The sequence below is a fragment of the Quercus robur genome, chromosome 6 (assembly GCF_932294415.1).
Source record: "Quercus robur chromosome 6, dhQueRobu3.1, whole genome shotgun sequence".
NCBI classification, from domain to species: Eukaryota; Viridiplantae; Streptophyta; class Magnoliopsida; order Fagales; family Fagaceae; genus Quercus; species Quercus robur.
The window spans coordinates 44,413,053-44,425,536 of NC_065539.1; the positions used below are offsets into that span (position 1 = coordinate 44,413,053).

Consider the following 12,484-nt stretch of genomic DNA (forward strand, 5'->3'; position numbering starts at 1 on the left):
TTTTATTATTATTATTTTTTCTCACTCTCCTCTTCCTCTCTGGCTTTCTCTTCTCTCTCTTACCTTTATTTGACTCACCTCTCTTATAAACCAAACAACCAACATCTTCACAAAAATTACCACTACCACCACCATGAAAGCCCATCAATACCATTACCACCATCAAATCCATTAACACCACCACCATCTCAAAGACTCAAACCCACAACTCATCACCACCTCCGCTAACAACACACTACAACCCATCACCATCCCTTCCCAAAAAAAAAAAACCACATACAAAGATCAGCCACTGTTGACAAGAATGGTTAGATTGGTGGCTCGGTGGCGAGATTGGAGAGGCTAAGTGAGAGTGAGAGAGGAAGAGAGGAGAGGCTGATTGTGGAGAGAGAGAGAGAGAGAGAGAGAAAAAAAAAACCAAAAAATTTTACCATTTCTTTCAATACCATTCCAAATTTGGAATAGTATTGTTCTTCTATGCTAAAATTTTTAGCATTTAAAACATTTGATGTGAGAGGTTTTTTTATATTTGGTGTGCCAAATGCTCTAATTACTCTTTTTTTATTAAGAAAAAAGGCTAATGACTTCTTTCAAACATTGCCAACTTAAGGCTTAGGAGGTCTGAGGCCATCATTATAAAAAGTCCCAACTACATTTTGTGTGGTCACTAAAATGAAAGATGGTTTTATCACAATATATGTGATGCTTCTGATGTTCTTAGGGATACATTTTTTCAAATAGAAGCATTCATATGAGTCATTATAATTGTAAGGCAATTTCTGTTTGACTAAACCCTTCTCTTCCATATTTAAATTTTGAACATAATCTATATAATATCCAAAAGTTGAAGGAAAACATTTATTGTTACTATGCTATTGTTGAGCCATATCAGTGCACCATTTTGGTCCATTCTGTCCATTTCGATCTATATGGTCCCTTTTGATCTATTCGTTCCATTCAATCCTTTTCAGTTCATTCGTTCAACTTCGGAGATGTCATTAGAGGAGAGGTTTGTGTAGAAAGAAAAGCTGCTTCATTGACAATTAAGTCACATTTTCAACATAATGTTGATAGGCTCTTCATAAAATTACATTTTTATTATATTATTAAAGTCTTGTATTTTTCTTTTCTAACATAAGTGATTTACATTTGCTTACTTTTTAGGTCATTTAAGACATATAGAAGATGAACCGTTTGTAAGGAATACTAAAAACAAATTCCTACCTACCACATATTACATTATTTGCAAAATATCTTGCCTAATATAATAATTGAATGTAAAATGCATCATATTTCTTTGAATAAAAAAAAACTTAAAAAATTTTAAATACTTTCAAATAACAAATATATATAGCTTAATTTAGAAAATCTAATATATTGTATCGACTATACTTTATTAAAAAATAATCACATCATTTTAAGAAAAGTTTGAGACTAAACTTCACTTTCTCACTATCCAAACTGAATGCATATATTGTGAATATCCAAAAATATCCATTTAAAATTAAAATAAAAGCCACAAAAATAACTAAACAAAATTTAATTTCATTTTCCATCACTTTCTTATTAACCAAACAACTTAGATACGCATTTCTTTCACTTTGTCACCATCCAAACTAGGGTTGTCCATGAGTTGGTTCAGGCTGAGGTTGTGCCTAACCCACAACCCACCCGATCAGATCGAGTAGAGAAGTTTCATACCTGCCGTTGACTGTGAATAGCCATGGGTAGAGTTGGATCGGGCTTGGGTGGACAACGGTGGGCTTTGATTTCGATAGAAATACAAAGATCAAACACTGAAGTTTGATTCCTGAAGAACAAAATCAACAGATCTACAAAACCAAAAGAGTAGATCTACAAACCCAATGAATAGATCCACAAATCCAAAGAACAAAACCAATAGAAGACAATAATTCCATAGATAACCAAACCTAAGAGACGAAATAGAAAGATCTAACTTGAGAGATGGATGTGAAGACGAGCTGGCAACATTGCTTTTAAAGAGCAGAGATCGACGACGAAGAGCAGAGATAGGCAAAGAGTATTGAGAGGGAGGGGAGGGCTTTGTGATGAGATTTGGATGAGTATAGGACTATCCATGATGATAAATTCAATTTTATCTTAAAAAAACTGTGAATTTTCAAGTCTGAACAAGTGTCAGTATTTTGGCCTTAAATGTTTCTCTTAAAAACAATATTGAGATGAAATTGCTACCACTTCAACGATGATTCGAAACATAATAATTTTGACATCAATAATAAAGTCCAAATTCCAATGTTAACTATGCCAAAATTACCCAGCAAGGTGAACTTCAAAATTGTTCTTGATTTTTTATTTTTTGCTTTTGTAGCAATTTTCTATGAAGTTTTTGAATTCCATTTGAATTTTGAACTATAATTTAGCCATTTGGGATCGTTTAAGGGTAAAGGATATTTAGAAAATAATTAGTTTTAATTAAAAACTTATTTTTTAAGATACTAGTTATAGGTCCTTGCGTTGCACGGTTTTATGAAAAAACTTATAAAATATATGTATAAATAATTATATATTTTAATAATTATTATAACAAAATAAGTACTAATTTGTTTGTGATTTGAAGTATTGTTAAAAATAATATTTTTTACATTCAGAAAATCTTTGAATACCTATTTGTACACTATGTTTTGAGAGTATCCTTGTTCTCTTTCATCATTGTTCTTTATTAAAATCTTTAGACATAGTATTATAATTGGCCACTTTTAAGAGATAGAACTATTCAGAGAATAATAACCTTTAATTTGTTCTAAACATAAATTCATATAATACAAAATTTATTTGAGAAACAAAAAGTAAATGAATAGTTTGAATTGTAAGAGAGACACTACGTGTAAATGAAAAAAAAAATTGCAGAGCTCTACATATAGATTACACACCTTTCTTAGGATGCTTGAAATCTTTTATGACAAACCTGGAAATCAAAATCAAGAAAAAAATTAAACCGAGTTAAAAAAAAAAAAAAATTGAACCATATAGATTGTAAAATTGCATACTATGACCATTTAATACCAAGCTTTAAAATAAATTTTTTTTTTTCCATACAGAGATATCATTTCCACTTTGATTTTACTACTTTAGTCAAATAAGTTCCATAATCGCAAGGAAAAAAAAAACTTATTTTATAACGATGGCCCAAGAGTAAAAATAATCAATACATAAAAATGATTGATATTGGAAGAATGACGACTATAATTCTTTTTTTTTTTTAAATGATGATTTTTTAAAGATTTCGAAAATTTGGGAATTAAATTTCCAAAATTTTGCAATTTAAAACCAAAAAAATAAAAAGATTAATGAAGAATTTGTTGGGAATAGAAACAGCCATCAGACCCACGATCCATGACCACAATCACCAGACCATAGCCATCGGCAACCCACAATCGCCGGACCACAATCATCAGCGGACCGATATCATCGGCGAACCGCAGAGAGAGAAAGAAGTAAGAGAGGAAAGAGAAAGATAGAAGAGAGAAAGAGCCGTTAAGGTGAATAAAAAAGAATTTTTTTTTTTTTTTTTTTACAATCCAGCTACAGTCCAATGTCAAATACAGTCTGGTGTCAAAGATGAGATTGTACTATAGTTGAATGTTAAAAATTTTAAGATTTAGTATATTTAATGTAAAGGTGTTTTTATTATTTGAGGTGCTAAAAAAGCTAGAAAAATAGCATTTAACATTTTTAGGACCTTTGATAAGAATACTCTAATTACACTTAAAAATAGGAATATGACTTAATTACGAATACGAATTACGAATAGGGTTTCTAACGTGAAAAAGAAGCGCACCCACTTTATAAATAGGGTTTCTATAGTGAAAAAGAAAAACAAATACTCTGGAGATTCAAGTACGGTTCTAAGTTCTAACATGAAAATTGGAGGATCTCCTTCACAACGAAAGCCATGGGAGGAGGAAAATTCAAGTCCTTAGCGCGCAAGTTACTAGGTGTATGTATATATGAACTACAAAACTTTGTTTTTGTTTTTGTTTTTGTTTTTGTGTTTTTTTATGATTAAACAGTTTTTAACTATCAAGCTTGGTGAGTATATATGTGTGTGTGAAGTACAAGTCAAACCAGTTTAATTTTTTTACATGTTACATATATAAGATTTTTCACTGTATTTCAGAGTATATTCTTTTTGACTTCGTTATATGTAATAGTTAGTATGTTGTTTCTATTTAGATTCTTATTTTTTATATATCGTCTTGGTTGTAGGAAAGCAAATATCAAAAAAGTTGAAAACCATAGCCGTAACAACACAGCCGAGCAATAATAGTGCTAAAAAAGATTCATCAGATTATGAACTGGAACCAAAACTACTACAAGCTAAGACTAAGAATTCATTTATCATCATCTCGATGATGTTGAGGATGTAAGTGGCCAGCAATCAGACGCAAACACAATAAAAACCCTAGCTATGCCTCAACAAAGTACTGAAACTATTCAACATGATGATTCCCGAGAAGAAAGATTGCCCATTGAGCCACATTGTCCTCAGGATACAACTCTAGCTGTGTCTTAACAAAGCACCGATACGGTTAACCATGATGATTCCTTAGAAGAAAGATCATCCATCCAGCCGAGTTGTCCTCGGGATACAACCCCAGTTGTGCCTCAACATAGCACTGATATGGTTCACCATGATGATTCCTTAGAAGAAAGACCATCCATCTGGAATTTAATTAATCCGACAATGTTCGATAATGAAGATCCTCGGTATAAGGCTCCACCCTCGTATTAGAATGTTGATATGAGTATAAACCACCCTTATTTTCCTTATGATGCTCGTTGTCTCCCTCGTCAGACTGAGAGCTCTTCTGCTAGTGATCATAATTTAGGTCAACAACTTTTTGATCAAATTTTTGTTGTTGAATTTTACTATTATTGATTAAGGTTTTGATTATTTTGGATATTATGTTTTCTCGTACCTAAAGTTGAAGTTGAATTGGATGCTTATGATAATATGTTAAGTTTTTTTGTTATTTGATTATCTGAAGGTGCTTACTTTGAATGGTCAATTTTTATTTCTTTTTTTTTTTTTTGAGAATCGTCAATTTTTATTTCAATTACCATATTGTATGTGCATTCTTTAGTATGGTATGTTTATGAGCTATTTATGTGTGAGCGGTTTAATTAATCCGACATTAATTTATAATCACACAAGGGCCTTCTTGCTACTTATTGGGCATTAGATAGATATATCTCTTGTTCTTGGACGCTTCACGTGAGCCCAAAAGGACAGGTTTTTGTGTTCATTTAGTCCTTTAAGAATCTATATCGTTTCATAAATTAATTGCCTATTAGCTCAAATTGCGATTAATGTGATTGCTAAAATTTTATAATCAACCCTATAGGGTTAACATATCTAGTAATGTATACTGTATGGAGTAATCACCACCATCTTCTTTCTGATTTTTGTTACTTCTTAATCGCTTTTTTTTTTTTTTTTTAACTGAGGACCTTGATAAATATTCAAAACTTTTTTTATCAAATGTAATAATCGATCCCCTAAACATCAGTTCATTTATATTTTTTTAATGTGGGTCTTCTCTTTAAAGAGAAATGGGATTATTATACCCCTTATACTCAGGATGTATATAAATGAATCTTTTTAAAAATATATATATATAATTACAATATATTACTAACCTTCAAATACTTTCCCTTTTAAATTTTCAATTTCTTTATGTCTGAGAATGTATCAATTCAGTTAAAAGACTTTTAGCATGTATATAAGAAATCTATAAAATAATATTTGTAACAAATATATATATATTGATGATGCCAAAATCGTCAGTTGGGTCACTCGTTCAATTCGGATCATTAGACGATCTTGTAGGACCTGTAAGATAAAAGAGAGATACATTGAAAAGACCACCGGGTTGTGCCCGGTGGGGGAGCCTCCGATGCTTAAGTTAGTATCAGTCCATATATTTTGTATATAGTAATATAGATAGTGTTTCGTAGTATTTTGTAGTAGTTTTTGACATACCTTCGCTAGTGAGACCGATTATCCCTTTTATAGGTGACTTAGGTAGTTGTTGTACATAAATAAGGGTGATTATTACCTTGATTGTAACGTTTTTTGTCTTGATGAGAGTTTAAGACCTTTGATGGTCGTTATTGAATGTGTTGAGCAGTTATCTTTGATGGTCTACTAATGATGCAAGGTCGTCCACATTAATGGACGACCTTAATGATTTTTCTGGACTCATCATATATATATATATATATATTTATTTATTGACATATATACTACTAAATATTTCACATCAGACAACGATATTTGACAATTTTTCAAGTAATCAAAACTCGGATGCTTGGGAGAGAGAAATTATATATCTTTGGTTTTCAAATTTGTCTTTTTTAGAATTTGATTTGGCTGCTGAGTGGTAGGGAATATGAGAGGAAAACAAATTTTAAGGCTTATATCCCATGCCCATCAAGCATCAATAATTATGTTACTACCATTATTGGAGAGGCCACAGCCAACAGATCATCATTTCATATTATAATACATGTCTTTTAGCCAATGTTACAACTTTCAACTTTCAACTGCTGTAAAATTATCAAAAAAATGGTAAAAACAAAAGGGTGTGGAAGCCCAGAGCTTTTGCTACCATGTGTGTGGTCCTTGTACATGTCTGATCTTGAAGACAGATCAAATGGTCTCATGAGCTTTCATTTTCCTTCTCTAACAAATAATATCTGGCAATTATTTGTCTCTTTATTGTTTATTTGATTACCAAACTCTCCATCTACATCTGGGCCTTTCTTTTCTTTCCTCCTCTTTTTTCCACTTGTGTTGTGCACCACACACACCACTAGAATACAATCCTTCTTCTTAATCCTAAAATTGAAATTAGAGGGCAACTACTCTTCTTTAGCATGTCTTTTATGCTCTGTCTTCTTTTCAAGAAAAGACACATTTTGATTGATTTATCTTATTCTGATCAATGAGATAATCATAAGAAAACCTCATCTTTTAGTTGTGGTTTTTATGGAGCTACTTGGTTAATCCAGTGCCACTCAACCTCTCTTTTGGGTTGTGATCCACATGGATCATTTTTCTTATGGTTTATCTTTCTTCTTATTCATATTCTTCTTTTTATTTTTCCATATCTATGATCTATATATATAAAAATGAATACTTATAACTTTTGATTAAGCTAATAATAATACCTTGCAAAATAAATTTTTGAGACATTATAATTTTATATGTTATTATTTTAATTAATTAATATATATATTTTTAAATAGATTTAGATTTTATTCTTTTTATAAATTCTCCATTAGAATATTACCATATCATGTTTCCTTTAAATTAATAGTAAATAGATAATTCCATTTGCAAACACAATCCTAATAAATATCTATTAATAATTATAATTATGATCAAATTCCAAATTTAAAACAAAAAATAAAATATAGAAAAAATTATATGTTTTGTTAGACTTTCTAGTGAATTTTACAAGTTGTTGAGACGTGTATATATATAATGTTAATCAGTTTTTTTATTGGCATACTTTGTGTAATTTTGTATATCTTTTTATATGCATGGTTAATACTTAATATTGCATTCATTTATCACATCAATTAACTTTAATTCAAAGTCAATTGTTCAAAGTTCAAATCTCACCTCTCCTTCTCACTTTTATAATTTTTTTATTAAAACAAAAAAATCAAAGTTAATTAGCAATCATCCAAATAAAAGATATGCAGGAAAGTTGTACACTTGATCTTAGGAAAGTTGTCCACAAAATGTACAGCCAATGACATTTTCATTCAAGTCAAGACAACAAAATATTAATTTCTTTCCTTGCTACACTTCTCAAGGTAATATAAGGAAGGAGAATTGAGGACCATTCTGCTACAAGCAAATTTCATATTCTCCTGTCTGTATACATGACAAAATGTCCGTTATGATGATTTGCCTTTTTGGTCCGTTCAGGTCAGCTCAAGAGAGTCAGTCTCAGGTATCAACATTTCACATCATAAAATTTTTGCTTTGCATTGAACTTTTTTTCCCCCCTAAGTAATTCCATTGAACCTAAAATATATCCTTCTATGAAAAAAAAAAGGGCCAAGAAAAATATTTGAGACTTCAAACAAAGTGGTGAAGATAAAAAGAAATACGTCGAACTCATTTTGCACTGCCTTGAAAACTACAAAATGCCTCTTGTGGGGTAATTAAAAAGGTTGTCGCTATGTATAAATCATTTTTTCTTTTTTCTTTTTTTAATCTTAAAAGGTAAAGTCTATATTTTTAAGTTGGCAACCATAAACAAATGTAACTTTCTAAAACTTAGTTTGTCTAGTTTTTTTTTTTTTTTTGGAGAGAAAAATACGTCAAGCTTTATTAAGAAAATCCAGCAATGTCCTCTAGGACTACAGGAAGTAAGAGTGGTGGAATATCCTCCATCCACACCGAAAATTCTGAAATATTAAGAGTGTGTCTACCTAGCTTATGCGCAACTTTATTACCCTCTCTCTTTACATGAAAGTAGCATAATTGAATAAAAGAAGTAGCATGAAACTTAATATCCTCCATTAGCAAACCATCCGGGGAAAGGAAGGTGCTGTTATTCCTCAGTGCCATGGCTAACGTGAGTGAATCAGACTCCAAGATAGCCCGATGAAAGCCCAGCTGAGATGCAAACGACAGTGCTGTTGAAGCAGCCATTGCCTCCACCTCCAAAGTCGAGTACAGCTGTGGTAATTGCTTGGACATTGACGCCAAAACCATGTCGTTATCGTCTCGGATCACCACACCAACACCAGACTTCTTTTGATCTCTGAATGTAGTCCCATCGCAGTTAATTTTCACCATTCCATGTGTTGGAGGATGCCACCTGGTCTGAGTGGAATCTGCTGCAAGGCGCGGAAACAGTGGCAGAGGTACCGTTTGTGCAAACTCGGCAACCAACTATTTTGCCGTTGCAGCAAGCTGATGAGAGTTGGTGCTGGGTTTGTTCAAGCGTACCTAGTTCCTCTGAGTTCAGATTAGCCAAGCCGAGGTTAAGAATAGCTCCAAGTCCTACTGGTTTTTAATGAGCCACGATAAAAGTTCCTTAAAGTCCACAAAGGTGAGATTTCTTCAACAGTGCCATTGCGAGTCATCCTCCCAAACCACATCTAATTCTCCACAAGACCATAGAGCATGGAGTGATGATTATGGTACCTGTTTACACCGATCACAGATTGGATTGTCGATGACAGTCCAATGCACCAGGTTCTCTTTGGTTGGCAGAGAGTTGCGGCATGCCCTCCACACTAGATTTTTAACTTTGTTAGGAACTTGCATAGACCAAAGTGTCCTCCACAGATGTTTGTCTTCTATCCTCTGCTCTTCCTCCAATTCGGTTTGCTTCTCCGCTTTCAGGAATCTATAACCAGATTTAGAATTGTAAATGCCATTGTTTGTGAAGGGCCAAAACAGGCTATCCTCTGCCTCACACCGTGAGAGTGGGATGGCTTTGATCATATCAGCTTCCATAGGGGTGAAGATGCCATCTATCATCTCATTGTTCCACTGCCTTGAAGACTCATTAATTAATAAAGCCACTTTTACCTCTGCTAATGACTCCACCATCGGTGAAAGGACATGTGGTGGATTTTTTCTTGGTAACCAATGGTGTTGCCATATGCTCACTGCCTTGCCATTCCCAATCCTCCATCTACAGCCTCTGAGTAAAACATCCCTCCCATGCAATATGCTATTCCAAGCATGTGAACCACCACTTGTGTGTTTTGCCTCCATGATTGTGCTATTTGGAAAGAAGCGAGCCTTGAAGACTTTGTAGAATAATGACTCGGGATTTTTCAAGAGTCTCCAAGCTTGTTTTGCCAGCAAAGAATCATTGAACATGGCAATGTCTCTAAATCTCATTCCTCCCTCCAATTTTGATTTTGTTAATTCATCCCACTTCAACCAATGTATCTTCCTTTTATCCCCTTTTTGGCCCCACCGAAATTTTTTGATCATGGTTTCAATTTCATGGCATAGACCCAATGGCAATTTGAAACATCCCATAGCATATGTAGGAATAGCTTGGATAATAGCTTTTATGAGTACTTCACGACCGGCTTGAGACAAGAGCTTTCCTTCCCATCTTTGCAACTTTCGCCATACTTTTTCTTTAATAAAATTGAACCCTTCCTTCTTCCTCCTACCCACCAAGGAAGGCAGCCCGAGGTATTGCTCAAAATGTGCAATTTCTTGTAGACTCAAGGCTTCCTTAATCTCTTGTTTGGTTGCTTCATCGGTAGATTTGCTAAAGAATATGGCTGTTTTGTTCTTGTTTACTTTTTGACCCGATTCCCCTTCATATGTCTCAAGGATCTATATGATTTTCCTGCATTCATCTCCCGTTGCCCTACAAAAAAGGAGACTATCATCTGCAAACAAAAGATGGGTTAGTGCTGGACCCCTCCTGCAAAGAGAGAAGCCTTTAATTTCCCCCGCACTTGCTGCATGTTGGATGAGACCATGAAGCCCCTCCGTGCAAAGGAGGAAAAGAAAGGGAGATAACGGGTCGCCTTGTCGGATTCCTCTAGTGGGGTGTATAAGTCCTTGAGGTTCACCATTAACCATGATGGAATAGGTGACTGTTTTTACACACACCATAATCAGTCCAATCCACCTCTCATTAAAGCCCATCTTCCTCATGACATTCTCAAGGTATCCCCATTCCACCCGATTGTATGCTTTGTTCATGTCAAGCTTAATTTCCATGTACCATGTCTTTCCTGAACTCATATTTTTCATACTGTTTAGTGACTCAAATGCAACAAGAATATTATCAGTAATCAATCTATTCTTTGTAAAAGCGGATTGGTGCTCAGTGATGATGGTGTGTAAAATTTTCTTAAGTCTATTTGCAAGAACTTTAGAAAAAATTTTATATAGGACATTGCACAAGCTAATGGGGCGATATTGAGTGACATATTCAAGATTTTTTGTTTTAGGAATGAGTGTAACGAAGGTGTGGTTTAGGGGGTATGGAATTGTACATGAATTAAGCCATGAAAGGACAGAATTGGTTACATCATTATCAACCAAGCCCCAGAAGTGCTAGTAGAACAATGGTGGCATGCCATCGGGTCCGGGTGCTTTAAGAGGAGCCATTTGCTTGAGTGCTATCTTCACTTCCTCAACTTGAAAGGGTGCAACTAGGGCTGCATTCATGTGGTCGGTGATAGCCCTTGGAATACATTCCAAGGCCACCCCATGAGAGATTGGATTGGAGGAGGTAAAGAGTTCTTGGTAGTACTTGATCAAGTAGGTTGCAATCTCATCCGGTTCCACTCTCCAATTGTTGTTCTCATCCATGATCCCACGGATTAGATTTTTCTTGAATCTTTTAGTGGCTCGGCAATGAAAGAACTTTATATTATTGTCTCCATTTTTCAGCCAAAGTGTGCGTGATCTTTGGCTCCACATGCGTGCTTCCTTATCCAAGAGAGTGTTAATTTCTTCTTTAAGGGCCCTAAGCCGTGCATTCTGCTCATGTGTTTGTGCTTCCATTTCGGCAACCACCAAAAGCTCCTTCTTCTTTGCCAATTCCTTTCTCACATTACCGAAAAAATTATGGTTCCACCATGTAAGGGCTTTACCACATTGTTCCACTTTCTTAATGATTGCATCGTCTCTATGCTCATGGGAATAGGATGACCATAAAGCCTCCACCATCTCCACACACCGTACATCCGAAAGCCACATCTCCTCAAACCTAAATATCTTCTTTCTTGGTGGAATTTCCAACCCTGACAAATTGATACAAAGAGGCAAGTGATCTGATGAGGTGCATTGAAGATGATGTACAATTGTACCTAGAAATTTAAGAAACCAGTTAGCATTGGCCACACCCCGATCAGGTTTCTCCCAAATAGAGTGGTCGTCTACAAGATGCTTACTCCATGTGAACCTACTACCCACAAAACCCAGATCAAGAAATCCGCACTCATCCAACACATCCCTAAAAAGTTGCATCTACCTATGGTTGCGGGTTGCTCCACCAAGTTTTTCTTCCTGACGAATAATCTCGTTGAAATCACCCGCACACATCCAAGGCATGTCAGGATGATGGTTTAAAGTTCTCAAATTATCCCATGCCTCATTTCTTCTAGATATTTCTGGTTCTCCATAAAAGTTGGTAAACCTTCACTCATTGTCGGAACCTTTATCAATCCAAGTATCAATGTAATAATTGGATGAATCCATCACCATTAAATTCACTGATGACCTCCAAAAAAGCGCTAATCCACCACCGTGCCCAACCCTTGATACAATCCACTTGTGTTCAAAGTCTAAGTTTGCTTGAATCATATCTAGCCTTGCTTCATCTGCCAGTGTTTCGACAATGAACATGGTAGAGGGATCTTTAGCCCGGACTATCTCGCCAAGCTCTTTCCTTGAATGCAGGTTCCCAAGCCCGCGACAGTTCCACAC

General features: G+C 34.6%; 1 protein-coding gene across 1 annotated transcript; it reads right to left on the reverse strand.

Annotated features, from left to right (window-relative positions):
* Positions 1-11,107: 11,107 nt before the first annotated feature.
* LOC126690245 (uncharacterized) lies at positions 11,108-12,025 on the reverse strand. The gene has a single exon (XM_050385368.1). It carries the CDS (start codon positions 12,023-12,025, stop codon positions 11,108-11,110), a length of 918 nt encoding a protein of 305 aa, XP_050241325.1.
* Positions 12,026-12,484: the final 459 nt, after the last annotated feature.